Source organism: Ciconia boyciana, chromosome 4 (genome assembly GCF_034638445.1).
Source record: "Ciconia boyciana chromosome 4, ASM3463844v1, whole genome shotgun sequence".
In the NCBI taxonomy this organism is placed as follows: Eukaryota; Metazoa; Chordata; class Aves; order Ciconiiformes; family Ciconiidae; genus Ciconia; species Ciconia boyciana.
The window spans coordinates 58870769-58898732 of NC_132937.1; the positions used below are offsets into that span (position 1 = coordinate 58870769).

The window sequence follows — 27964 nt, forward strand, 5'->3', positions numbered from 1 at the left end:
GCCTGTCTATCCGCCTGTCTACCTACCTACCTGCCTGCCTACCCACCCACCTATGGCTGTATGTGCGACGAAACCTTGGCAAGGTCTAGGGAAACTGAGGTTTTCCAAACGCAAGGCACGTTTAAATCCCTTTCATCGCCTTGAGTCCTGCCCCGGAACCCACCATTTTTGGCTTCTTCGGGTGAAAAAGGCCACCCCGGCCGCCCCGCACCGCCCCACACCCGCGGCCGAGGCCGGGGCACCCGCGGCGGGGACACGCAGCCGGCGGGGGGGGGACGCAGCCGGCGGGGGGACACGCAGCCGGCGCGGGGACACGCAGCGCGCGGGGCCCCGCCAGCCTGGCCACGCCGCCCCCTCCTGCCCGCGCCGCCAATAGGCGGCCGGGGCGCTGCCGGCGGCCAGTGGACGGGGGGGCTGGCTGCAGCCCCGCCCCCCGGGGGCGTGTGACCGGAGCCAATCGGCGGGCCCGCGGCGGGGGGTTTATAGTGGCGGGGGCCGCCGGCGCGGTGGTGGGCGGCGGCGGCGGCGGCATCATGGAGCGCGGGCGGCAGGTGGCGAACTTCGGGGCCGGGCCGGCGAAGCTGCCGCGCTCCGTGAGTAGGGGCCGGGGGCCCTCCCCGGCGCGGGCTGGGGCACCGCGGAGGGCGGGGGCGGGTGCGGGTGTCCTCGTCCTCGTCCTCGTCCTCCCGGCGCGGCGGCGGGGCCAGCTGCGCTGCGGGGCAGGTGGCTCTGCCCGCAGGCTGGGGCGGCTCTCCTCTCGCCTGGGCTGGGGCGGTGGGGCAGCGGCGGGTGCCCGCCGGGCGTCGCGGCGCGTCCTGCCTGCCGGCCTGGCTCCTCGGGGGCTTGGGCGGGCGCCGACTGCAAAGCGAGGGCTGGGGAAGCTCGAGTAAATAGCAGTGAAAATAATTACCCGGGGAGCAACGGCAGCTCGTTTCTTCTCCCCCTCCCCACCCAATTAAATGCCCTGGTAAGTTCGCTTTTTCGGAAGCGCACCCTAAGGTGGCTTTAGGATTGCGCTCCCAGAGCTTGTGCTGAATCTGACCATTGGTCGCTCATCAAGGGCTGTATCAGTTTGGGGATGGAAAGTAAGTCCTCTGATGCGCAAGGGTAGCTGTGTTGAGTAGCTGATAAATAACATGGTAATTCCCTGAGAAGTCTTCATTTAAAAAATGATAATGAGCGTAGTGTCGACTCAACCCTCTGGGAAGTTGCATCAGCAGCCATAGATTATCCAGTTACATATGGAGAGGGGGTGGTTTCTGCCAAATTGTACGCATCTGACTTTCAACTTAAGAGTTACGTGTTGTGGAAATTTTTTGTTCTCTTCTTAGTTTCCTTCTTAGTTTTCTTCATTATTTTATGTGTTATTTCTTTAGGTAAATTTTCTTTAGGTAAACAAATTTGCCGTACAGCAGCTTTTTTTTTTCCTTCTCTCTTCTCATGGAAATGTCCTTTGTAGATTATGTGTGAAGAAATTTGTTGTTCTGTCTTGAACCCTTGGCTCTGAAAGGGGCTCTTACTAGAACTGCTGCAGTACCCCACTCTCCAACAGAGAGTACGGAGAACTGGGGTTAGGGTTTGAGGAGAGCACAGCTGAACTCCATATTATTAATCTGTTTTCCCCTTTTGAAAATGCAGTGCTCTCAAATGGACTAGTGTATCACCTCGATTGTTTCACTTTGATTATGGGCTGATGCCGCGTATGAAGTGCATGGACCCACTGAAGCAAGAAGGCAGACAGAGCTCTTCGTGGCAATTATAAGGCATATCATAAATGTCTATTGTAAGGCATGTGCTGATTGTCAGATAAAGAATGTTACTAACAGAATTGGATTTTATCAAGCAGTTTAACAAGCACGTTCTAATGGTCTGTGTGTTCCCTTTGATGTTTTCCCCCACCTCCTCTGGCATGAATAAGTTTGCACACGAAACATGGTAGTTAAAACTTCACAATCTCTAACATCCAAAGCAGCACAGTTGTTTCTGGTTGACCTCTTAGTGACCAGCTGTTACAGTTGACAGGCCATGAAGATACCCTGTCAGCAAGGTAGATTTTTTTCTTCCTGCAACTGTCCAGAGCATGTGGTTTCTTGGCAGATCCTGGGGTGTATGCATACAGCATTTGTTTTGGTGGCTTTTCTACTGGGCTCCCTCTCCTTCTGCTTCCTTTAGGAGGAACTAGGAATGTTCTGGCTCTCACACAAGAATTTACTGAAATCAGGAGCTGCAGATCCAATGGTTAGAATCTAATTCCACTTTATTGATACGTGAGAGCTACGGGAGAAGAAAGGAAAACAGAAGGCTGAAGCAGCAGATTACCTGGCTAGGGCTCCTAGGAGTGACCAGTGTTTTCTGGTTGTCTCAAAATTTTGCTTCATTTCTTTCTTAACTTTCAATAGCATAGAGAAGGCTCATCTTCAAAAAGTGCAGGACTTCACTCTGTGAAACCAGGCCTTGTCCTATTGGGTCAGTTTGAGGTATTCAATTCCTCAAGCTGATTTTTTTCTTTCTTTTCCTCAATACCTTGGTTGTCCTAGTTGCACAAGTCAAGTGAAAGAATGCAGGGTGGAGGAGTGGAGATTTAAGATGCTTAATTAGAAAGAGTACACATGCAAACATTAAGCATTCAGTAAAAGGTTGGGAGTTCCATCCCTAGTGGATGGATGTTCCAACTCCTAGAAATCATTCTGAAATCTGGAAATGTACCTGTTGAAAATTATAACTTAAAACATGGTCTCCACAACAAGCATATGATTTAATTATGCTATCTTACAAAAAGCCTTCAGCTACCAGATACAACGGAATTATGTTGGTGACTATACTTCTGTTAATCTCACTTGATATGTGTCAGGTTATTGCAATATGGAGCAGTTGGCATATGCATGATGCATCAGTGAGTCCAGATAGTGGAAAATTCCCTTAGTTTATTTGTGGATTTTTTTCTTTTGCTAGGTATTATTGGAGGCACAGAAAGAACTGGTGGACTACAAAGGACTCGGTATAAGTGTTCTTGGTAAGACTTTTTACGTTCTGGAAAATATAGAATTTTTATGTTTAACCAAATTGTGTAATAAGAGTTTTTGATCTTGGTATTTCAGCTCCTTTTTTTTTTTTTCTAATACCTTATTCTGGTAACATGTATGTCCAGAGAATACTTTTCATACTGCTTTGCTACTATTCATCAGGAGACCATAAAATGATACATAACCAGATGTTTAGTGATCCAAAAAAAAGGACTAGAGACAGAGAAGATAACTAGTCATATGTCAAACATTAGTAGTTTTGGATCTTTGGGCAGGGATGTATATGTATATAGGCAATATATAAAAAAAGACTTTACATATATATAAAATACTATATATGTATACATGTAGTATACACATACTATATGTGTGTGTGTATATGTGTATATAGATACCATATATAGTATCTTATATACTACGTGGCAAAACGCTTCAGATGCATTTGATGTATAGCATCTTTCCCTTTAGGAAGGCAATGCTGTCCTGTCATGAGGAGGAGGTGTCTTCTGTGCCATATGGGTAGCTGGCTGGCTTTTCAGCCCCAGTTGCACAAAAATTTTATGCAAGAAGATGGTCACCATTTTACTAGTCCTGTGGAACTGTTTGGTTGCTAAAAGTAGAATGTGCAGCAGTCTCTGTAGGATTGGGATTCATGTTTAAATTACACACTCTTACAGATGGAAGAAAGAATATGGATTTAATAAAAGATATTAGTATTAAGTGTCCTTAATGTTTACTTAGGATTACTGCATGAAGAAGCCTTCTTAAAAATAAAAGAACAAAACAAACCCCCTGCTTTACTCTATACTTGCTACAGCATTAGTAGCAGAGAACATTCTTAGACTGAGAAAAACTTACACCTTTCTAGGGAGTATTTTTTCACACAGATGTAGTTGTTCCTGGGGGTAGTAAGGTGATGTGGATGCCAAATGTGAATGGACTGGATTTGCCTGGATCTGGACAAGACTGGAGGTGTAAGTCTTGTGTGGGTATTTAGGAAGGCTCAGCAGAAAATATAGGAGTTGGAACTGGGAATAGGAGCCTTCAGGCATTTTGGGTCTGTAGTGCAAAAGGTTTAAAGCTTAACACAATTTTTAAATTGCATTCATGTATTACCATTTTGTTTCATGTTATTTCTTCTTTCCTTTCCACCAAAGAAATGAGCCATCGGACCACAGATTTCACAAAAATTTTAAATACAGCTGAAAATCTCATGCGTGAATTGCTGTAAGTGAATTAGTTCCTGCATATTTTTGCTTTATGCTTGTGCTAGTTGCACCAATAATGACTAATGTGGAGACCTTTCCTTGAAAGCACCTGTTTGTGTGGTGTTTTTTTTTTGTTTAGATACTGTGTGTGATAGAATAATAATCTTGGAGAGGACTTCTGTTTGTCTGATGCTGATTTAGTTGAATGTGACAACGGGCTTTTATTAGGTTAAGATGCTTTTTATGTATCTACTGTACGTTGACTAGTTGACTTTCTTCTGAAATTTTAGTTTTTGTCACCTTCATAGAATACATTAAGGGCAGCAACTTTCTTCAAGAAATGGAAGAGTGGAAAAAGTGGAAAAAGTTTCCAAAAGTGGAAACAATAGAAACCAGTTCTCTAGTGGTGTAGAGGGGATCTGTAAATTACTCATCAGTCTGATTTTACTAACATAACACTGATTTAACTAACATGGGTGTGTTTTAGAGTCACTGATCAGGAGCCCATTTCCTATTTGTAGTGTGACACGTTTTAAAGTTTGAAATAAATATATTATATATTAGAATTAATGTTCTCATAGTAGTTAGTAATGATGGTCATGTCATATAAAAGCTTGACTCTCAGTCACAGCCAGAATTATTGACAGAGGGGTTTTAATGAATGATTTGAACAAGTAATTTTGTGACTGTATGAACAACTCCTTATGGCACTTGCTCTGCAAGTACAATTTCATAGTAGTTAGTAATGATGGTCATGTCATATAAAAGCTTGACTCTCAGTCACAGCCAGAATTATTGACAGAGGGGTTTTAATGAATGATTTGAACAAGTAATTTTGTGACTGTATGAACAACTCCTTATGGCACTTGCTCTGCAAGTACAATTTACTGTACAATTGCACTTGCAAATTGAAGGGTCTCAAAGCTGAATTCTACTGTGAGCACTTTGGTGTGAAGTTCTTTGCCTGACAGAAAAGCCATGAAGCTAGCAATAGATTAAATTACAAGTGGGCATTAATTCTGCTGAAATATCTTTCAAGTTTGTGTGCACTGATAGTAGAGCTACTCAGGATTTGAATTTGTTTAATGCTATCCAAGGGGAAAAAAGCTTGTTTTCAGAAAATTTTTATCAGTAAAATATATAGCATTACTTTTAATTAAGTTATTATTCAAGACCCGTGCTGAGGTAAGTTAATGGGATTTTGTCGAACCTCTTGGCAAAGAGTCTTTTAAAATGACAGTGTTCTTCCTCAGTTGCTGTTAAATGCATAGTATCAAGCAGTATGCATCCTGTGTCTTTTGGGAATAAATAAATGGTTATTTCTTGCATGCAGACATATACCAGAAAACTACAAAGTTATTTTCCTCCAAGGAGGTGGATCTGGTCAGTTCAGTGCAGTCCCACTTAATCTTATTGGTTTAAAGGAGGGACGACATGCAGATTATGTGGTTACTGGAGCTTGGTCAGCAAAAGCAGCTAAAGAAGCAGAGAAGTATGCCAAAGTGAATATCGTTCATCCAAAACTAGGAACGTATACAAGTAAGTTGACGATTATATCCATCCATGTGAATGCTTAGCTTTTTGAATCACTCTAAAAATTGGTCCAACTCAGCTATTGGGTTACTGAATGGTAACTAGTTACAGAGTTGACTGCCCAGCACTCGAAAGACTGCCTGCCACGTCTCTCCACGTTCATCACCGGGTGATCTGTTAGATGGCTTAACAGTCTCCACCGGGAAAGAATTGTGAAGCTAAGCTGAGCAGATCCCAGAAAATAAGTGGCAAGAAGCAAATGTGTATCGGTAGGGAAATGGTCTGGGCTGATTTTTTTTTTCTTTTTTTGTTATTTAACTGAGTTCTTAAGCTATTTGCAGGGATATTGCGAGGTATTTCAGTTTCAGGTACACTCAATAATGAGATTGCTCTGAAATTTAGGAGTATGTCTGGGATCTTAACCTTGTTGGCCCAGGAGATGGGAGACCTGCATTCTGTTACCTTCTTTCAAGGGTTCCCAAATACTTGTCTTCCCCACCCATGTGTCAGGCAGTTTGCTCTGGAATAGAAGAGGCATTTTCAACTCCTCCTCTTGAAGCTTGTTACTGGATGTAACATAATCTAAATGACCACAGTGTAGAAGGAAAAAAAGGTGAACTGTAATTGAGGCATTGGGAATTTTTATGTAGAGGGTCTGTTTCAAGAACATTTTAAGTGTATAATTTATCACTGGGTATACAAAAATAATTCTTGGAGCAGGGACACCTAGTTCTGGTTTTCACTCCTGCTGATTATGCTTGCTTTTCTTCCCTCTGGTCCAAATTATAGCATTTGAACTGGGAAGAATGGCAACAGGAAAGACAAAGAATATCCCCATACAAGTTAATATATTAACTGGTGATTAGGGCACTACCTTGGAAGATAAGTTTATATCCTCTGAGGCACAGCAAGGAATTGAACCTACAACTCCCCAGGAGTGTATTCACCATTTGGCAGCTGTAGATAAGGGGAGAGGTGGTAAATAATGGTGGAGGCAATAGCAGCACTTCTTCCCCCGCATGTTTTGCAGGAGAGAAGAAAGGAAGAGCAACCATTTATTCTGTGCAAAACTTGTTTTGTGCTGTCAGGGCATGCCTGTATATTGCCTGTTGACAGAGAAAAATCTTAGCTTTGTAAATCAGTTGCAAAGCTTAAACAGGAGGTAGGTAGGTAACCTTGTGTTCAGCTTGGACAAGACTGAAATGCTTCTGGGGATGCACAGAAACACAGCTTTAGAGAACTTTGCCAGTGAGAATTTGGATGCTTCAGTGGTTCCAAAGGCATCAGGAGAATTCTTGAAGCCAGTGCCTGAATTCCTCTGAAATGCTGTTTTGGACCCGTAGGGCAGTAGTTTGTAGTCTGGGATCACAAACCTGATGAAAATCCCTTGAGGAATAAGGGCTGAAAACCAGAAGGGTGTTTGCGAGCTTAATGGTGGCTCACCACAGAATTTTGGGAATGTGCTGGTATATTTCCTTTGCAGATATAATATATCTTCCTGGTAGCAAGATAATTAATACTTTATACTGCAAAATCATTCTGGGTTTGCACTGAAGTCCCGTGTTCAAGTAAAATTGCATGCCAGCAAAATTACTTGTGTCCAGTGACCTTTGGTTTTCTTTTTTGTCTGTCTCAGACATTCCTGACCCAAGCACTTGGAATCTTAATCCAGATGCATCTTATGTCTATTACTGTGCTAATGAGACTGTTCATGGTGTGGAGTTTGACTTTGTACCTGATGTCAAAGGAGCAGTCTTGGTTTGTGATATGTCATCAAACTTCCTGTCCAGACCTGTGGATGTTTCCAAGGTACAGTATTGGACACAGTGGCTGCACAAAGCATTTTCAAACTCGAGTGCATATAATTAGGCACTTTGAAATGTCTGGATGGCCAGAGATGCTGAGCAGTGAAATTAAGGAAATTGTTTTGTTAATTGGGTATCTGATGGTGGATACAAATGTTGAAATTTAAAGTTTGGGATTTCAATGTCTATCTGCTGTCCTTTTTTTCAGTAAAAACATATTGAACTATGTTGAAATTGTTCATGCTGATAGCTATCCAAGAGTATTTGTCTACTGTGTAGTCTTCACTGATGCTGTAGCTGAAAAAGATATCGTCTGAATCATAATTAGTCTGTAGACAGTGTATATAGCTATAGCAGAGTACCGTGAATAAGAATTTTTGATCATGCCTCTTACATGGAAAATCTGTAACCTCTGTTAAGCTGCTAAAGCTTCCTGTGCCTCACAGTTACTTTGTCTCTTAGATAATACAGAGGCAGAACATAGTACTCGCTTATGTTTGTAAAGTGTGTTATGAGTGGGAAGTGTGGAAGTGTTACGGACTAGTGAAGTAGCATGTTTAACCTTTCTTATCTGTGTGTAGCAAAAAGAAGGGCAATTGTTAGTGCATTCATCTTGGCCTTTCCTGGTCTGCCTCTTTGAACAGGTGGATTATATGATACCTGTTCTGAAATACCAGCTTGGTTGAAAAAACTGTTGTCTATGTATTAATTTATTTTTAGTAAATTTGCTTGTAGTAGTGTGAAACAGGGACAGGCTGCCTTGAGAATTATTTGCAGCTACTAAATAAATATTTAGCAAATCATTGGGGAAATTTGTTGTGATAATCTTCTTCAGTTGAATGAAGATACATGGTTCTGATAATAGACATACATGGCATAACAACTGTAGCTCTAAGTGCACTTTGAAATTGGAACTGCTCCTAACTCTTCTTTGACCTACAACTTGCTCATTTTCAATATGTTCTCCAAGCTGTTCAGCTGAGTTGTATGCCTCTTGTATAACGGTACTGCTGTTATTACTCAGTTACAAGATCTACTAGGGAATGCATGTAGCAAGTCCTTCTTTTCTTTTTTCTGTTAAAGTTTGGTGTGATTTTCGCTGGTGCTCAGAAGAATGTTGGCTGTGCTGGAGTTACTGTTGTAATAGTACGTGAGGACTTGCTGGGATTTGCACTGAAAGAATGCCCTGTAGTACTGGATTACAAAACACAAGCAATGAATGGGTCTCTGTATAACACTCCACCATGCTACAGGTAATTTACCCTGCTACTTAATATCTCGTATTCAGCAAGCTACTGCACTGCCATCTGCTGCTCTGATCCAGAAAAGTTTCAGAAGTTGAGTATTTGCCTTCAAGCCACTGATAGGTTGGAGTGTTTCACATGATTCCTGTGAAAACATGGGAATTATCCAGCCATGTGACTGTAGTAGGCTTTGATGTTGCCTATGGGACTCAGCCATAAAGGACAGAGTATTTTTATAAGTAAATTTTTAAGTCACTAGTATCTACTCATTCTTAATCTGGAGTGTTTTTATACCAATGTCTACTAAAATGATTATTTTAAAAAAGAAAATCTTCAAATCAGGTATCTTTTTCCCTAGAATTTTTTTTAATTACTTGGAAAATAATGATTTCTACTTTTAAAGATAAGATTCCCTTTGGTTCAGATAATTTGATGATGCAATTTTATATTGTTGTTTAATCTCAGCTCTTACAGCTTTTTTGTGCGTGCCAGAATTTGCAAACTTAAGTTGCCTAATGATCTCCAACAGATATCAAATGCACTGTGTAGACATAAAATACCGTGATTCCTGCATGTAAAGCCTACCTTAATGCCATTGCTTACTTAGTTTCACTTAGAATTCTACTGAATTTAACTGTATCTCTGAATCTGTGGATTCTCACTATGGGGTGTGTGATTGCAATGACATAGAGGCAGTTACCTTAATTTGTCAAAAACAGTGAGCACGTGTTTATTCCAGACTTTACAATACATGACTAGTTTTCTCAAGGACTATGTGTACTGTAGAGTATGTAGTGCTGTAATGATGTACTCTTTGTATCAGCCCGTCTGCCTTATCAGCTGAGTATATTCAGTATCCTTAGGCCTGGTGTCTAAGACAAGAGCTAACCTTACAATGTTTCCAGATTTTTGTCTTCTTTCTGAACGTAGCTTTGTAACATGGGCAGCATGTGTGTCTTTTTGCCCAGTGATTGATAAAGCTTCTGTTTCATGATTGATTATTTTCCTCACTGCCAAGTCACACATACTGTTTTGGGTGCTGTGTACTTGCACATGCCAGGTTTTAAATCCAGCCATTCATGTTTTCCAAGTACTAAGCTATTTCCATTTGAAAAACTAAAGTTCTACTTAATCTCAGCATTGAACACAGTGTTGCTTTTCTGGTTTGAAAAGCAAAGCAAATTAAATTCTGCAGCTTTATTTCAGCCACTGCAAAGAACTTCTGAAAATAAAGTGCTGCTTTAGCTGTAACTTGGTATCTGTCAGTAACATTAATGGGGTAGTGGGAGATTAAGGGAGAAGAAAATAAAGTTGAACTAAGAGTCTTTCTCCTTTCTGATCACTGTCTTGCCAGATTTCACTTCATGCTACAGACCCACATTGGAGTACACTCCGGAATCCACAATGTAACACAGACTGAAATGTTGGCAGGGTGCACATCTGTTTGGCTTGGCTCTAATGCCTGTTCCAGTTTTTGTAAGGAACTGGCAAAGCTTCTTAGTTCTTTTTCTCTGCTCTTTTCCTTGCACTCTCTAATGGTTTGCTGGCAAACAGGCAGGAAATATTAACTGAATTTGCAAAAGCTACTTCAGCAGGATGTTAAATTAAATTAAGGTGATGCTAATGGATTTAACCTCTTGGTGCTACAGAGCTTGACTTTTTGACCCTAATCTGCTTTGCTCAAATTAACAATGAATTTGCTATGAAAATCTCATTTCCAAGCTCCAAGGGTTTATTTTGCATTTAAAATTGCTCCAGAAACATTATTTTGACTGAGATGAAGGATAAAAGATTTCAGCTGGCTGGGTTTTGTGGATGACTCTAAGGCTGACTTCTTTAAATGTTACTTGTCCAAGAAGTTTCACTCAAGGAAGTAAGGGTGGGAGGTGAATGTGAACCTGTATATTTGGCAAGGGCCTAGGCTATACTTCACTTAAATCCTTTACACTGGGGTAGTGACAGTGTGCTGTCGTGAACGTGCAAGATTGTGCTCTCAGAGCTATAAGGTGCTTTGTATAAAAGGCCATCTGTAACATGGGTTATTCGGCAGTCTTTCTGCCGTGATCAAAGATTTGACACTGGCATCCCCTGAGAAATTAAAAGTAGCAAAATTTAAAACAGCCTCCTGCTAGATTTGTGTTAGGGAAACTTGTAGGGTAATGTTCTCTGAGCACTCCCTTGGAATCTGTAATGAAGGGATTAATAAAAGCAAACTTGTTGGAAATATGCCATAAAAACTTGTGAACAGTTTATTATGTAAAGTTGTAGTCGTGGGAAATGCCTGAACTTGAACAAGCTGAGTTTTGTAGCAAAAGCACAAAGGCAAAAGGCCTGGGGGATTTTTTTATGTTGCACTTAGTAACTAGCATTGAAATACTTGGTCCCAAGCCATGTGATGCCAGTAGGCTTCCAGATCTCTGCTTAGAACTTGAATGGTAATGAATAATTAAGTGTAATACATCTTTATTTGTTTTGCCAAACTTCACTGTTCATGTGGGAAAAAGGGGTTTTTTAGACAGAAATGGTATTACAGTTTTTATTTAACATTTGTGAAAATGGGATTAGATTTCTGGCATTATTTATGTACATATATTTGAGATTCACTCCTACATCTTTGCTAGAGCAGCTGCACAGGGTGGATGCTACTGACTTTTGTGCTAACTGGCTCTTTCTAGGACTTGACAGGCAGTTGTGTGGTCAATGAACTGGCAGTCCATGCAGCATGTCTGGGGATCTCCTTGGGAGCCCAGCAGGGCTGCAGGAAACCTGCAGGACTTGTCCTTCCGTGGTACAAAGGATTAAGTTTGGTTCAACAGATTTGTGTAGCATTTGAATTTCAGGATGCTTCCTTTGTGTCCAAAAAACATTGCCTGCTTAGAATTGCCATAATTTGTAAAATAATCCAGATTCTGAGTTGTTAATCTTAAGCACCCGGAAACCAAACATAATATTTTGTTTCTGGAACATTTTATCAACTATTAAACAGGCCTGTTATTTTTTATTTTTTTCTGTTTTTTTTTTGAAATAATATGACTGAAAAATGCTCTTTCCTCTTGCAGTATTTATATCATGGGATTGGTACTGGAATGGATAAAGAATAACGGTGGAGCTGCAGCTATGGATAAACTTAGTTCAATCAAATCACGAATGATTTATGATATCATAGACAAATCTAATGGATTCTATGTGTAAGTTGCTATGCTTTTCCCCTTGGTTTCAATATTTGTTGCAGAGCCAAACATAGTCATAACTTTTAAGAGTCTGATTGCAGCATATTTTTAGTTATGTCTTTAGTATGTAGAAATTTTGAGGAATCCTAGAATCCTACAGGAATTATTCGTGCAAACCATTCACTTGATAACTACCCAAGGATGAGTCTCATTTCAGTAGGAAGTTATGTCGAGTTATCCTGTATAGATTGGTTGTGAGGCATATTAATAATATATGTTCTAAACTTAATAAAATGCAGGAGCCTAGGAGAAGAGTATTCAAAAGCCAGATATGCAGATTCTGGTTTGTATGCTTACTGAATCTCTTGGGGAAATACAGGCCAAAACAGAGGAAGTGGCTTGTAAGAAGTTGTAGAGGCCACTTTTGCATTATATTCTTCCTACCATCTCTGTCAAGCAGAGCATTTTTAGTAGCTAATTGTGCAAAGTTGTGACACACTTTCTGAAACAGAGAGAGAAAGATCATCAGAGCTAGATGTAGTCAAAATGTAATACATTTTCTTTACATACAGTTTATTTTCTTCAGTTGTTTTTGATGGTTTTCCAAAGCAGATTTAACCCTCTGATTTTTACATATTGTTACAAGGTATATTTGAGCTTGCAGGACCCAAGATAATGTATAGTTGAAAGCTGATGTTGTAAATTGGAATAATTCTAATACTTGCCAAGCTCAAAAACTAGTAATTGACTATGAAACTGCAAAATATTTTCCTTCACCTTCAGTATAAAATCAACAGTTTTGGGACCTAATTAACTTTCAAGTCGAAGTTAGGATAGGGCAAATTAAATTTGGATTTTAAATTAAAGCTGGCTGCAACCTTAATTGGCAGGGATATAGTTTCACCATAATATTTAATACATTCTGCTTATCCATTTAGTTAATGAGAACAGCTTTGCCTTTAGCATTGTCATGATCAGGATTGTGATCCTACTCTACTGAGATCCTGAGGGTTTTTCATAAACCTCAGTAAGCAAATGAAGCCTTGAAAAAAACATTTTGTGACAAATAGAAATCTGTTTCTGGCAAGCTGGTTTGTAAGGCTGTGAGTGGGAAATGCAATGCAGATGGGATGGTAAATAGTCAATTGGGAGGGCAAAGCAAGCTTCACTAACTGAGCTGTATGCATCCTACTAAGCAATATATTTGAGACTTTTATTCTATCTATGACTAAAAGGAAGATTATCTGAAGCTGCCTTTGCAGCTTAAATGTGCCACCTAATCTGTGGCATGCTTCACTGGGTAAGCAGTGTGACAAGCCATTTAGCGAATGGAGACTTTCTTCCACAAAGTGCTGTGTGCCACTTGCAGTTTGCTTTCCAAAGTCTGTGCACTAACCGAGTTACATTGGATTGCCTAATAGCAGCTGGATCTTCTAAAAGCTATAGCGTAGCTACAGTTATTCAAATATGGGAATGCTTACAAGCATAAGCCTTGAAGAGTGTTTTCCTGGTTGCATCTGAAGCGGAAAATTTTCATAGGCAGATATTATGATTTATCTTTTTTTTTTTTCTCTTCGTAACGGAGACATCTGTACAAAGGAGCAAGGGAGGAACTAAAAAAGAATGATACCCATTCTTTGTCAAATAGAGTAATAAGAGGTATGAAGTTTACATGAGGTTTTTGAGAAATTATTCCTAATGAATCCCTGCAAGAATCTATATCACAGCCTTAGGAAAGAATAAATCTGGAGGCTTCATATCTCTTTTGTAACTAGAAACACTAAAGAAAAATATTTAAGTCCCCACCCCCTCCCCCTGTTCTTACCTTCACAAAATAATTGAAGAGAAATTTTGCTTTAAATGTATCTTGAATTTTCTACCTTAGATTAAAGGGAATTTTAAGAGAGTAGAGCTGTGATGCACCTCATATATATTGTGGCTGTGTGTGCAATGCAAGATTTGTTCTAGAGATACATCTTCTCTACTTGAGATGTTCATGATTCTGAATAATACTAATGTAGAAGCTGGACTGAAACTACTAACAGAAGTCTCTAATATCCATGGAAATTTCCTTATGCTATGTTCTTATACTTCCTTTAGCTCTGTTTAGCTGAGTCAGGCTCCATTCTGGTAGCACTTGTGACTAGCTTTGTAAAAATAAGTGTGTCAGTCTTTGATGATAAAGAGAAGAAACTGCTTGAGACTTAGTCAAAGTTCACTGTAACTAACCTCACTTACCCTGGGGAATGTAACTGATACTGTCGTGGGTGGGGTGGTGGGTTTTATTATGTTTTTTTTTTTAAATTAGGTCTGTTTACAAGCCTCCTGTGCATTCCTCTGGGGCAATTTTGAGTATGTCAGGAAGGGTTAATAAGCCTTCCACTTACTGTTTCTGTTGTTATACTTGGTTAAAAAAAGGAAGGTTGCTTTCTTTCACAGAAACTAATGATCTTTTCAGTTATGGAGGAATGACTTCAGTGCTAAACAGATGCAATTACTAACTTTCTGAAATTGTATATAGCTGAAAATGTAAATTTAGCTATATACAAATGGGTTAATCATTACATTCTGCAACTCTTCTAGATGTCCAGTGGAGAAAAAGAACCGAAGCAGAATGAATGTCCCTTTCCGTATTGGCAGCATCAAGGGCGATGAAGCGCTGGAAAAGCAATTTCTTGAGAAAGCTGTGGAACTTAACATGATATCTCTGAAAGGGCACCGGTAAGTATTAGAGTCAGATTAATCCCTTTCCTGTGCAGAATAAACTGTTACTGCAGTGATACAGCAGCAGGCACTGTGCATTGACTTACCAGCCTTTCTCACTCACAAGCTGTTCCTCACATTGGTTTGGCATCACTTGGGAATAGCAGTCTAGAGACAATCGGAGGCTGCTGGTGGCTCAACTACTGCTTAGGTGTGGTGGGCTCAGAGAGCTTTCTCCTTAATTCTGCTTTCTTCTCCAATTTGATAAATCTGGCTCTGTGCAAGTGCCAAAGAAGGTGATTCTTGAGGTCAGATTCTGTCATTGTATAAAGCCTTTCATTACACAGCTTGTCTACCTGGTTGCAAGAGTTCCTTCCCATGTTCAGTGGTGTTTGTGGGATTAAAAGAGATAGCTTATTGATGTCACAGGGCTATAGCATTGGAGCTGTAAATAACTAATAAATACTGAGTTTCTTTAGATTGCAAGCTTGCCTTGAAGAATTAAATGTTGCTTCTCATTCACACAAAATGTGGATTTTATCCCTTTGGAGTAGGGTAGGTTTAAATACCTGTGAATGTTATTAATGTCTTTTTTAGAACTTACAAAGCTTTTCTATTTTTTTTCTCCCTTCCTCTTTTCAATTCAGATCTGTGGGAGGAATCCGTGCCTCTTTATATAATGCGGTGACTGTAGAAGATGTTCAGAAGCTTGCAACATTCATGAGAAGCTTCATGCAGATGCATCAGTCATAAATGCCCATGGGCTAGAGCCATGCTGCACATCTATGAAATAAAAGCTAAAGGGATTGAAAGTTACTGTGGTACTGCACAGCTGTAGCACACAAGTTATATTTTCTTTTAGTACCTGTAGCTATTTTAGTTAACTGCATGGGATTGAGTCCCAATCTTGCAATGACTTGGCAGCCTTGGCCTCACTGAAGGTGAGGATCCCCAGACTGATCAAGATTGGTTCAAAAATTTGCAAAACAGTATTTTTAATGTGTAGTTAAAATATGAGTAGCATCGTAAGATGCTATGGATCTGAGTCCGTTTCTTGCTTCTAGTCATAATTGACTACTTGAGCAATGCCTTGTTTTCAGTAAACTTCAGGAGGCAGAATTTGTCATAAGCTTTCTGTAATGCTTTACAAATATTCTGTGACTGCACAGTGAAGCTAGAACTAACGTTAAGTGTTCGCTAAGGATATCTAGTTGGTTTATCAGATATATTCCAACAGTATACCACCAGCAGTATTTAGGAGTCAATATCTGTGTTCCTAACTTGCGGACCTTGCTTTCCAATTTCTGTTCCCATGCTTGAAGTGCTATCATAACAGTTCCATGTAGCAATACCCATTGTGGTTAAAGTGTCTGTAGGACTGGGCCTTTTTTCATCTCATCATTTATTGGTTTAAAACTAAGATGCATGAGTCTGTAATCAGATCAGTTTATAAGATGTTGTTTATTTCTCTATGCATTTTGTATATGAAACTTCTCTAGGTTATTAATTTTATATTCTTATTTTGCAGTGTGCATATTTGCTCCTGCCAAAAACTTGTTTTTAATTTGTTAACCTTATGCCAAACTGGATTTCTGTATTCCACTCAATGGATCTGTGACTTCCTTTGCACTGACTTCCCTGGCCCAAAGTGCAGCAGACTTTCTTGTATGGTGCCTCTTAAATGCCTTCCCTCTCTAATTGCTCCAGTATTTTCTCTGCCTTTTTGTTGCTTCAGTTCTGTAGCCTTTTGTATGTGGGGATTTGCCCAGCTGCAGTAAATACAAGTCTTGACTTCTCTGTCTCTTCCTGACGCTACATCACACTTTTGGTCCAGCTTTCTCACTTGATCCTTCTGGCTTATTCCAGACTTTGATACTCTGGGCTAGAGAAGGAACTGTGGTTATGCAAAGATCTTCAGAAGATCTTCTATTATAGTACCCTTGAGTTACTTTTCCTTCTCAGCTTGTGAATTTACTGCCAATGACCATATACTGACACTAGCCTCCTATTTTAACTTACGTAGAAGCTACCTGCTAGTAGCATAGTGTTTAGCATTACTGCAGCTGCTTTCAGAGTGTAAACTCTTTGGTACAAGATTGGGATTTTTTTGATTTTTATGTAACACCAGTACAGTGGTAACAATTTAATAATGGTAATGATGGACTGTATCTTTCCTGGTGGAACATCACAGCAAGTCTGTGGATTTGTACTAGGGTTGAGTTACATTCCTATCTGAAAAGTCATCATTTTATGACTACTGTTTTGAGATTTTTTTGTCAGCTTAGTGTAACTCAAAGTCATTAAACAAATAGGGTGAAGAAAATAAAACTTAATCACAGCATGCTGCGAAGTACCAGTGTGTCTGAAGCTTTTGTTTTTGTCACTTTCAGAAGGATGAGAAGTCATGCGTAATGTGTGTTTAGAATTTTACATTTCAGTATCATCCTTTTCCTAAAAAGCAAGCTTCCCTCATGCTTTTATTACTTTCTGAAAATAGTCTTTCCTACAACTAGCATGGAAATGAGTATTACTATGAGAAGGCTTTGAGAACCCTTTTTGCCTTGCCAATCATGAAGATCTAATTCAGGTTCTGTATTAAGCTTTTTAATTTTCTAAAATTCTACTTCCTCCAAATTTTGTGTACTTGTTTTCAACAGTAGCTGTGGCTTAACTGTCTTTCCAAAAGTTAGTAAACCTTTCTATTTTATAATAGCCTTGCATTCCCCTTAGCAGGCACACTTTTATTTGTAATTACAAAAAAGCTTGCACTTGTATGCAGCTGATTCATGAACCCAACAGGGAACCTCTTTGCTGATTCTGAATTGTGCCGAACATCTTGTCAATTAAAGACTTTTTTTTTCACCCAGAAAGGCAAAAATCATGTAAAAGCAAAATGCAGAGTGAAGACTACATTAGCAGGCAGTGATTGACTGAATATCATGTAAGGGGGATGCAGGAATGCTGGGAAGACTGGAGCATGTGCCAAATGAATTAGTTACTTGGGATTTGTTTCAGACTGATCCATGCAACAGTTCTACCCTTCCAAGCAGCATCCCTGAAAGATGTAATCAGGGTATTGAGCCATGGTGGACAGAGAAATCCCACTTCCCCCCATCAGATTAGTAGGAGGAATTTCAGCAAGGCATTGCTGAGTGTCCTGGCCTGTTTCCCTTATGTCAGCACTTCCAAGCTGGGTCAATAAATGCAGTGTTTGGAAGTAGGGCTTTTCTTGGTGCGATATGAATACTCCCTTCAAAGGTGTTGAAAAATAGAAGTAAAATACTGATCTCATCTGAGTTTGTGCATGTAGAGAGGGAATTGTAAGATGAGCTCTTTTCAAGGAACAGTGCTTTAAATTCCTCTTCTAGTGAGTTGTCTCTATTACATCTCCTAGCTTTTGTGTTTGATTTCACAAAAGCAGGTGCTAGCATTCTCTTTAGTTTGTAGTATAAAAGTCCCTGGCCACTGTCTTTTGCAGGCCTGGCGTAAAAAGGGAAAGCTGCTGAGAAGGTTGTGCACTCCCTCTGTTCCTCCTCTGCACAGTGAGGAGTGCTTTAGCCCAGGTGAGAAGAACTGTAGATCAGGAAGGTACCCTGTCCCAGGGGACTCCTGCCAGTTGTCAACGATAAGGTCTTTCTGTGGCAGTTGTGGTACCAACTCTAAGCCTGGCACAAAAGAATTAAATAAGAAGTCTGGGTTGCTACATCCTTATTTAACTAGTAATTCTAGTGGAGATAAATGATTCATGTGGACAGTCCTGACCCTGTGTCAGCTCACACTCTGTATTTTCATATTTCTTTTCCTGTTTCTGTTTAATTGTTTTTCTTTTCTGCTTGTAACTGGCTTAATATTTTTAGATGTACCCAGGGATGTTTGGATGTAAAAAGTTTAAGCCTATTCTTGTCTTTCAAGTAAATGTTTGGAATGAAACAGAAGTAAAAGACATCATACACTGATGGATTAGAAGTTGTCAAAGTATGCTGAAAGCATTATTAGGTCTGGCACTATGTTGGTGTATGATTAATGTTTGCTGTATTTCATTCTCTGGATAGAAAGTAAAATGAGGGTGAACCTCTTTGTCTTTGATAAGGATGTACCTTTGATAAGGATGTAATTAAAAAGTGAAATGTTACAAGGTTTTACATGAAATCAGTCACTTTAATTGGAAAGAGGTATCCCCATTCCTGTTGGTAATTGGACTCTTGATAATTTAAAACTGGGATTCATGACAGTCTATGATAAATTGGTCCCTTTTAGGCTAAAGAAGCTAAGAAGTTATAATTACCGAGGGATTACTGAATGGTTGGAGGAGCGTGATCAAAGAGATGCAAGGAGATATATGGAAGAGCTCATAGCTTGTGAAGATGTATTTATTTTTTTAAGTAGCTAAGGAATAAATGTGTATTTGATGTGACAAAAACAAAAGCTGTACGGTTTCTGAAATCCCAGAAAATTTAAATTCAATCTCCTACCTTTGCACTATGCATAAAAAGCAAAATTTGAGTATTTTAGTAAATGGATTAATTACAAAAAAGATACGAAGAAATCATGTGAGAAAGGTTGAAATTTACTAAACTATTATAAGAGAAATTACCATTGAACTGCTTAGAATTCATAATATAATGAACAAATCTGAGTGTGATTTTTTTTGTTTTAGTTCCATGATGTAAACTTGAAGAAATTTGAGACACATATTGCTAAAACTAGGGATGGTAGTAACAAACAATTCTTGCCGTATAACTGAATAAATATTTTTCCATAGTGTGAGCAGTAGTTTTTTGGACTTGAAACAAACTGTATGAAACTTTCAAACTCCGGTGCTAGGTTTTGTAGCCGGGCAAACCAGAACTACAGAACTATAAAAGCTGGAAGACAGTTCTGTGCTGGCGCTGCGCTGTCAGCATAGGGTCACACTGGCTCGTGGCTTTTCTTCCCTACCAGGGCAGCTCCAATCATGCTGCTTTTGGACACATTTTTGTTGTGAAAACAGACCTCTTGCCTTAGCGCTAGGCAGGTGTTAATGCCTGTCTCAGTTGTGATTGTGCTTCACCTGATATCCCGGTACTCTGAATTGTATGTCAGGTCTGTCCCTCTATGAGGACTGAAATTAAAGGTTTTGGCTGTGGAGATATTTCAGTCAGCCACCTAAACTGTAACTCCTCCTTCTTGGTATGGCATGGAAGCTTGTCTTCAATTCCCTAAATCTGGCTGGTGGTGTGAAGTAGTTTGAGGTAAGGCAGGATGTTGCTCTGGTGGCGTGAGGGGTCCTGCGGGGTGGCAAGAGAAAGGGCGATAGACATTGATAGCAGCGCTCTGTGCTCTGCGACTTCTGTAGCAAGCATGGGACCAAATTAGTCGTGAAGTACATGCAAGGTGAATGTTGGGTGACAGCTGGTGAATAGGAGGATATATTGCAAGGCTTTGGAATTAAGTTGTGTAAAACTAAAGGAGATGAATAGAAACAGAAGAAAAATATTAAGAGGGTAATACAAGATAAAGTTGTTCTTTTGGAGTAGCCATTTTACCTATTGGTGTCCGAGTTAGAATCACTTGAAGAGGTAGCCCTCTGCCTTGCTTTCCTGCCCTCCTCATCTAGGAGGGGTACTGCTTATTTTGTGGCTCCGTGACTACTAATGCCACCAGAAGGGATGTAGCAAAAATGTGGCTGGAGTGGGAAGTGTGGCAGAACACACCTATGCATGTCAGTTAAACGTAAGGGTAGAACTACACTCTCGCATTGCATGCACAGCCACACAATGTACCCCCAATGTGTAATGTACTTCGTCCATATTGTAACGATAACTGCAGATGAACAAAATTCTCCATTCAATTACTTCTTTACATCTCTGTTACAATTGGAGAAGCAGTCCCATTGTGTTCCAAATGCCCTCTAGCACTGGTTTTAGTTACAGCATTGCTTTGAAAGGAAATTGCTTGTTTGACAGCACTAGCCAGAATCTTTAACTGGCAGTTGAGTGTACATTTCAGTAAGTGAAAAACAGTCCACTGTATTACCAGCAAACCTTTAGCCTTTTCATGCAAAATACACAAATTTAGGTGTGTACAGTAAGCCGGAATACTACTTCTATCCCTACCACATTTTGCATAGAGAAGGCAACCACATATCTGGGATTCTGACACTAGCTCTCTGCCAAGTTTTGTTTGGTTTGACCTCTCACTACTGGTTGGTAGATGCTCTGAACCTCACCTGAATTAAAAAAGAACCCTATTTTCTATACATGTGAAGGAATGCATCCCCCAAATCAGCCACAGATCCTTCAAGTTTTAAAAGATATCATGTATAGGTGAATATTGGATACCCTTATTTTTGTGAAGTTTTAATTTGTGTTCTGATCATGTTGATTCCCATGATTTTACATATACACTGAAATGTGACTTATCCAATATGGAAACAGTTCTACAGTTCTTCCATGGATATTGTTTTCAAAATGTTAAACTCTGACAAAAAAAAAATCTCTGTATTGGTCATGTATGAAATGATGCTCTGGTGAGACCCCGCCTGGAGTACTGCATCCAGCTCTGTGCTCCCCAGCACAGGAAAGACATGGACCTGTTGGATTGAGTCCAGAGGAGGCCCACAAAAATGGTCAGAGGGCTAGAACACCTCTCCAATGAAGACAGGCTCAGAGAGCTGGGGTTACTCAGCCTGGAGGAGAGAAGGCTCGGGGGAGACCTTGCTGTGGCCTTTCAGTATACAAAGGGGGCTTATAAGAAAGACTGAGACAGACTTTTTATCGGGACCTGTAGCGGCAGTGGCTGTTTTAAACTGAAAAGGGTAGGTTTAGATTGGACAGAAGGAAGACATTTTTTATGATGAGGGTGATGAGACACTGGAACCAGTTGCCCAGAGAAGCTGTGGGTGCCCCATCACTGGAAGTGTCCAAGGCCAGGCTGGATGGGGCTTCAAGCAACCTGGTCTAGAGAAAGATGTCCATGCCCATGGCAGGGGGGTTGGAACTAGGTGATCTTTGAAGGTCCCTTCCAAGCAAAACCACTCTATGATTCTGTGATGAAACAAATATTTTATTTTGGAGTAAGGCTAGTGTAAATCTTAGTTCAAGATTTGTACTACCAGTGAATCTGTTCTGCACATTGCAAAATGGTAGAAGTTTAGCATGATTGACAATCCATGCTGAGAAGATGATAAATGAATAACAGGTGCAGTTCACAGATCAGAATAGCCTTGGCTCAACAGTGCTGAAATAACACCTGCAAATATTGAGCCAAAATGCTGCTGAGCATTGCTAAATCCTTACTGAAGCAAAATGACCAGCATCAGAAGACTGTTGGGCCCAGTATATTTGCTTGCAGTTCTCACTTCCATAAAAATTGTGTGTGTTTAGACAATTTATTTAAGATTCTCATTCCTGATTGTAGAAAATGTGGAGCTTACTTTCAAGAATGCTTATGCAGAATGAAAGGCATTGAGGAATTTACTTAACGGATCAGATGTCTGGGGATATGATACGAAGCAGCATACACTTTGTGTGGCTCTCCCTGTCTCTGTGAAAGGGAGGACATTTTGCACAAAGGCATCTTGTTAAGAGGTTTAGTTCTGCAATAAGGCTGAGTCAGAAGTAGACAGGAAGTATAGGTCTTTGTAGAATAATAAAACTATATTCACAGAGGAAGATGCTCCTAAGAGAGCATAAACAATCTGGAGTGCTGATAGCCATTATCCTCTGTGTTAACCCCCAGAGAATGTGAAAGGCTCCTTGTTATGTCTTCTGCACACAAAGAATAACCTTGTATTTCAGTCAGCTGTCTTTTATTTCAGATTAAGCCAAACAAACGGGCTAGCCATTTAGAAAATGTGAAAGGCTGGGAAGTTCTGTGTGTCTCAGGAGATATTGATGGGAAAGAACCACAAGGGCAGAAGGGGATTAGCGGTTCACAGTGTTGCGCTTCTCCTCACTCTGTACTGAAGTGTCTTATGGTGCTTGCTAGCACTCCATGTGCCAAAGACATTGGGACAGGGCCCTATTCAGTGTGAAAGCAAATGATCAGTGCTTAGGTGTGAGTAAATCTGGAAAGTTCAACTCCAGGCAAAGATTATAAAAGGTCAGTGAATGCATTAGCATGTTACAAAGCTTAACAAACTTGCACTGCACAGGGCAAATTGTAGTTCAGGTCAGGAAGAAATCTATCCTATAAATAGTTTAGCATGATTCAGCTCCATGTAAAGATGAGATCCAATAATGCAAAACAGAAACAGTTTGCAAGTTGCATAAGGGTGAATAGCCAGATAAGCAGTATTTTACTTGAACCAGGGCATCATCAGAGATGGCTGCAGCTCTGATGTGACTAGCAAGGCCTAAATCTCCTGCTTCAGCTTACTATTCTGGCTCACAAATGGGAAAGTTTCCAGTCCCCACAGGCAGTCGGGGACAAGTTGCACTACATCTCTGAGAAATCATGAGTTCCTGGTACTGCAGCATGGAACCGTGAAAGAGAAATTGATTTCATTTAAGGATTTAAAGAGCGGTGAATAGGCTGTTACATGTCTGACTGGCTGTGTTCAGAGTATCTTTAGGTTTTACAGATTATATACATCACACACCCCACCTGAAAAACCTGTGATTTAAGCGAGTTTATGGGATGAAATGCCCCAGGCTCCTGAGCGTGGGGGCTGCTTTGAGTTTATTCTTAAAGTGATGCTTGCCTTATGATTTTTTTTTATCTATAAGGGGTATTCTGTAGTCTAAAATGAAGTCTCAAAAATTCCAGTCCCTAGATTAAAATCTTGCAATAGTATTAAGAGCTCGGTTCTAGAAAGCAGTGATTATTTTCTGAAAATAATATAATTACTGTTAAAAATGTAAGCTAAAAGGGGATTTTATGACCCTCATTCCATTACTGCTGCTCATTTAAATGATTGGGATTACTTCTGTTTTACACTGCTATTAAGGAGAATTGATATCAGATTGTTAGTTATAGCAACAAGACGTAAAGTTATAGTAGTTAAGCCAGAGACCTCACTGTCAGTGGGCCTCAGTATGTACTATTCCAGGCATATTCTGAGTCAGGGCACTTCTTGAATCTCTTTCCCCATTCAAACCTCCAGTCAGCGAGGTTACAGTATATTTTAGGATATTCTACAGTTCCATCACAGAGATGACAATGTTCCCAGAAACTGTGCAGCTGCTCTTAACGCTGCTGATGCCACTGTTTTGTCTATCAAGTGGAATACATGAGGATTAACAAAGGGAGAGCAACTCAGTGAGAACTTGGCTGGTCACCTGATATGTGTCCCATGAAGGAGAAGTCATTTCCATTAGTTCAGGGACACACTATAAATTCCACCTGTGCTGCTTATAACAAAATATGGTGCACTGGTTTATCATCCTACTACATAAATACTATTCAATAAGAGATATTGAAGGCAGAAGTAGTTTGGATTCACAGAGACAATATTCTGAGCAAGGGAAGTTCAGGGAGTCAGAGACAGAGCTGGGAATAGTAGCAGAGACAAGGGGAATGCTAGAATAGAAAGTGTCTGTCTTTTCAATCATTGCCTTTTAGTTGGCTGAGGCTGGGCATGTTACAAAATGCAGACGCTCAGGCCCTGGGACGGAGAGCACCAAGCATCATGTAGCAGATGTTGTACTCCATTTGCAATGTCGTTTAATGGCCACACAAGCTCCCTTTGCTATGAAGAGCACAGGCAAACCGCTGATTCCAGTAGTGGGTGTGTGCTTTTGTAACCCACTCAGAAAGTGATCCTTGTAGAGAAAATGTCCTGGGGATGGGATTGTTCTACTTTCTATGTATCTATCCACTGATCAATAACAAAATAATTCACAGGGAAACACATTTTTAAAGCTCCTCTGAAGTAATTCCCACCACCCCACAAAACAGTGGTGATTACAACTTAAGTGGTTACAGCACCAGTACCAAGCTTGCCTGAAACTTCTGGTTTTAAGAGCCCACGTTGACTAGCTTGTACTTTTGCTAGAATTTGTAGGCCGACATTTTCCTTCCTAAATAACTGCCTCAAGCTTATCTTCCAGGAAAAAAAATCTGGGGAAATAGTTCAACCGTTTCTGAGTTCCAGAAAGAAGGCAGATCCGTTGACAATGAGGAAGAAGATATTACCAGTTACTTAACTGGCAAGTTCCCATATTCTGGAGCAGGAGTTTGAAGAGTCCTTGCAATTAAGTGCTTGAGCTTCCTACCTGAACTTGGCCATGCTATAAATCTCTCAGAAATCACACCTGCACATATTTAGTAGGCAGTTGGTTTTGGTGGCTTAGGTCGCCAGAGGGTCTGCCCTTCGCAGGGAGATAGATCAAAATGGTGTGGGAGATGGAAGGCTAGGTGGCTGCAGTGCAGGAACACGGAGACCAACGGAGAAGCGCAAAGGAGAAGGGACAAGTGGGGTGGTGAGAAGTCAGGGCTTGGACATCAATGTCAACAGACGCCGTTGCTGCTGCTGACCGGTGGGCTGGGTGCTCACAAGCTGAATGCTGATGAGCAGGCTGAGATGGCGAGGCCCTGCGTGAAAGGACGAAAATGTAAGCCTCTTTCTTCGCAGAGTGGCACTAAGATGGCAGGTGTCTCCCATCAGTCAACTCCATCCCATCACTGTGATGACAGTGGAGGACTGGCTCCAGCCGGGGTGCTTCCCACCCGCTCCAGGGCTCATGTAGCAGTAGGCTGAGGACCCTCCTCTAAGAAACCTGGTCTGCAGAAGTCTGTAGCCCCTCAGCCTTAATGGTGGGACTTTTGGCAAGAGGTGGGGAGCAAATGACCTGATTATTCCTCTGCTTTTAAAAGGGACTAAAGAATGTATTTTTCCTTTTGCTTTTCTCTTTCTTTCTTAATCTGTGACAATTAGGGATAAGCTACGTGGGGCCAAAGGGCAGATAGCTCAGCTTGCCAGCTGAGGGCCTTTTATGGCTGAGGCTGCCATTGTTTTGTGGAGAGGTGGATGAGCCTCCGTGTCCTACATCTAAACTGTGATGCCCATCTTGTGCCCTTCCACCTAGGCAATAATTGACAATATACTCTGGAATCACCCAAACTCTTGAGGCTAAGCATATGGGCATTGGTGTAAGGTGATAATCATAATCAGTGAAGCAAGGCTTTGGAAAAGGCAGCGTCTTTTATTGCGCTCACTGAAAGTTATTTAAGTTCCTTCTTATAACAGACAGCCCCCCAGCAGCCTGCACTGTGGTGCCCATTACCCACAGCTACACCGCTTCTATCATTTGCTTTAAGGGGAGTGTTTAATTCTCCAGATCTGATTTTCCTGAGGTGGTGTTCAGAACTGCTTGAAGTGTAACTGAGCGAATGGCTATGAACTTTGCTGTCTTATTATTATTACTGGCATAGATTTTTCTGCTGCACAGTATTCTCCAATATGCTGCAAGATAACAACTTAGTTTTCTAAAATATGGTTTAAAAGCTTAACTCTATCAGCAAACGAGCTAGTCCAGGGGATTCTTTAATTGGTCATTAATGCAGTGTTCAGTGATAGAAAGTAAAGGCTGTCTGCCACACAGTTATACTATACCTTTGTTAATAGGCCATTAAAGCATACTTTGTAATATCTTATTTTTTAAACTGTACACCTCCTTTTGGTTTGGGAATAAGAGCCAGATAAATTGAATTTATCTGGCTCTTGGAACTCAAAACCAGTTATCTCCTCATCCAACACATGGTACCTATGAGGCTGAGGGATCATATTAATCTGTTTTGAACTTGTTTCACTTAAAAAAATAAAGGTCCCATTAACAAGTATGTGTAAAGTGACTGTACAAAGTAGGGCTTTTGGCATATAGTCTGCCTTTCTAAAACTTATGAACAGAGCTACAGGCTACTGAGTTTACCATAATGCCAGTCTGTCGGGTCCCAGACTGGAGGAGGGAGCTCAGGTGCCAGAGCAGGTAGCCAGGCACTGGGCTGCTCCAGGGGATGTTTCCCCTTCAGCAGAGGCAAGCCCCCCCTACCTGAGGTTTTCCTTCTGTTTCACAGGCTTGCGCCGTGAGAGAATGGTCAGACGCCTGCATGGCAGGTGCATGGAGCGCCAGTATATTTTTTTGGGAGTGGGGGAGGCATAAGGTGGGGCTGAATGAGTGAGTCTTATGCTCAGACAGTGGGATCTGAAAAACTGGGGTGCAGTTTTGTCCTAAGGGATGCTTTGCAGGTGCCCACTTTGTACCATGCTCCTTCCCATGTTAGGCTCTGCTTTCCAAATCATCCTATCATCTACCTGTAATCCAAATAAAAGACCTTCATTGCTAGTGAAAAGAACTAATAATTAGCCAAAGAGCAGAATGAAGTTAGGAAATTTAATTGTTGGCATTGGGCTTAATGCTGAGAGGACCTGCAAAAGTGAACAGAGGTGGAGCTCAGGTTGACAGGGAGCGTCGGATGCCAGGCCAGGGTCACCTTCAAAGCCATGAGGTGTACGTACAATCAGCACAGGGAACGTAACCTTGCCTAGATTCTCTGTTCTGTGATTGGATCCCTCCTTTTACTCCTCAGTTATGTCTCTCTTTCCATGTAAGCTTTGTAGGACACAGGGAGTCATCTTTTATTTCTTTTACCATTGCTGGTACTCCTTGGCTTCTGAATAAATGATGGCTGCTCCTAGCAGGGCTATGGCTTTCACTGTCACTTGGAGAAGGCACTTAGGATTTAGTCAGGTTGAAATAAAGACTGAAGGTCTTAAGATGGCATGTTGGAGTAGGAATGCTGAAGCAGCTGCTCTGTCACTGTTATAAGGCTCTGGTTTGGGCTCAAAGTTCCTTTTTTCCTTCCCACTGCTGGAATGGTTGAAATAAGCAACTACTGCAGACAACAACACAGCCCTCAATTTTACTTTCACGTACTACTCAAGGGATGTCTGTTTGATTTTCTTTGAAGAGGCTACTAATCCCTTTCTCTGCTGTCAACGTGAGATGATAGCACTTGATTGCTGAAGACACAGAGCCACAAATTTCATGTCTGATGGCTTTTATTAGAAGGAGAGCTCCCTTGAAAGTGGTGCTGCTCAGCAGGGCTAATTTAAAGTGCTTTTTCTCTCACGGATTGATGTAAGTGTTGCAGGGTGTTTGGGGTGCAGCTGTTGCTGATGTTGTGGAAGAGCCTCCAATTCCCAGGCAGAAATCAGGGAGTGGGGTGGCTCTTCTGGAGAATCTGTATGTGTACTATGGTCCCTAAAGAGTGTGGTACCTGACTTGGGAAATCACCTGTAATGTATCACAGTAATGACATGAAATAAAAATGTTACAGGATTTGTCATCAGCTGCA

The 27964-nt window shown here is 40.8% G+C and overlaps 1 protein-coding gene across 6 annotated transcripts; it reads left to right on the forward strand.

Moving 5' to 3' along the window:
* Positions 1 to 492: 492 nt before the first annotated feature.
* On the forward strand, positions 493 to 27964 carry PSAT1 (phosphoserine aminotransferase 1). 6 transcript variants are annotated; one of them, XM_072859121.1, is made up of 10 exons: positions 493 to 593; positions 1639 to 1788; positions 2953 to 3013; positions 4181 to 4250; positions 5565 to 5770; positions 7401 to 7573; positions 8653 to 8822; positions 11873 to 12001; positions 14567 to 14704; positions 15334 to 27964. In XM_072859121.1, exons 4-10 carry the CDS (start codon positions 4183 to 4185, stop codon positions 15437 to 15439), a joined length of 990 nt encoding a protein of 329 aa, XP_072715222.1. In that variant the 5' UTR covers positions 493 to 593; positions 1639 to 1788; positions 2953 to 3013; positions 4181 to 4182; the 3' UTR covers positions 15440 to 27964. The 6 variants fall into 6 exon arrangements, with proteins under 6 accessions (XP_072715222.1, XP_072715220.1, XP_072715223.1 ...); XM_072859119.1 differs by having other exon boundaries at positions 1639 to 1783; XM_072859122.1 differs by having other exon boundaries at positions 1639 to 1763.

Excerpts from the sequence above, each read along its gene's own strand:
- PSAT1 (XM_072859116.1), top strand. The coding sequence starts at position 534 with ATGGAGCGCGGGCGGCAGGTGGCGAACTTCGGGGCCGGGCCGGCGAAG. Across the intron at positions 3,014-4,180 it reads ACTCGGTATAAGTGTTCTTG|AAATGAGCCATCGGACCACA; the intron begins GTAAGACTTTTT and ends TTTCCACCAAAG. Across the intron at positions 12,002-14,566 it reads AAATCTAATGGATTCTATGT|ATGTCCAGTGGAGAAAAAGA; the intron begins GTAAGTTGCTAT and ends CAACTCTTCTAG.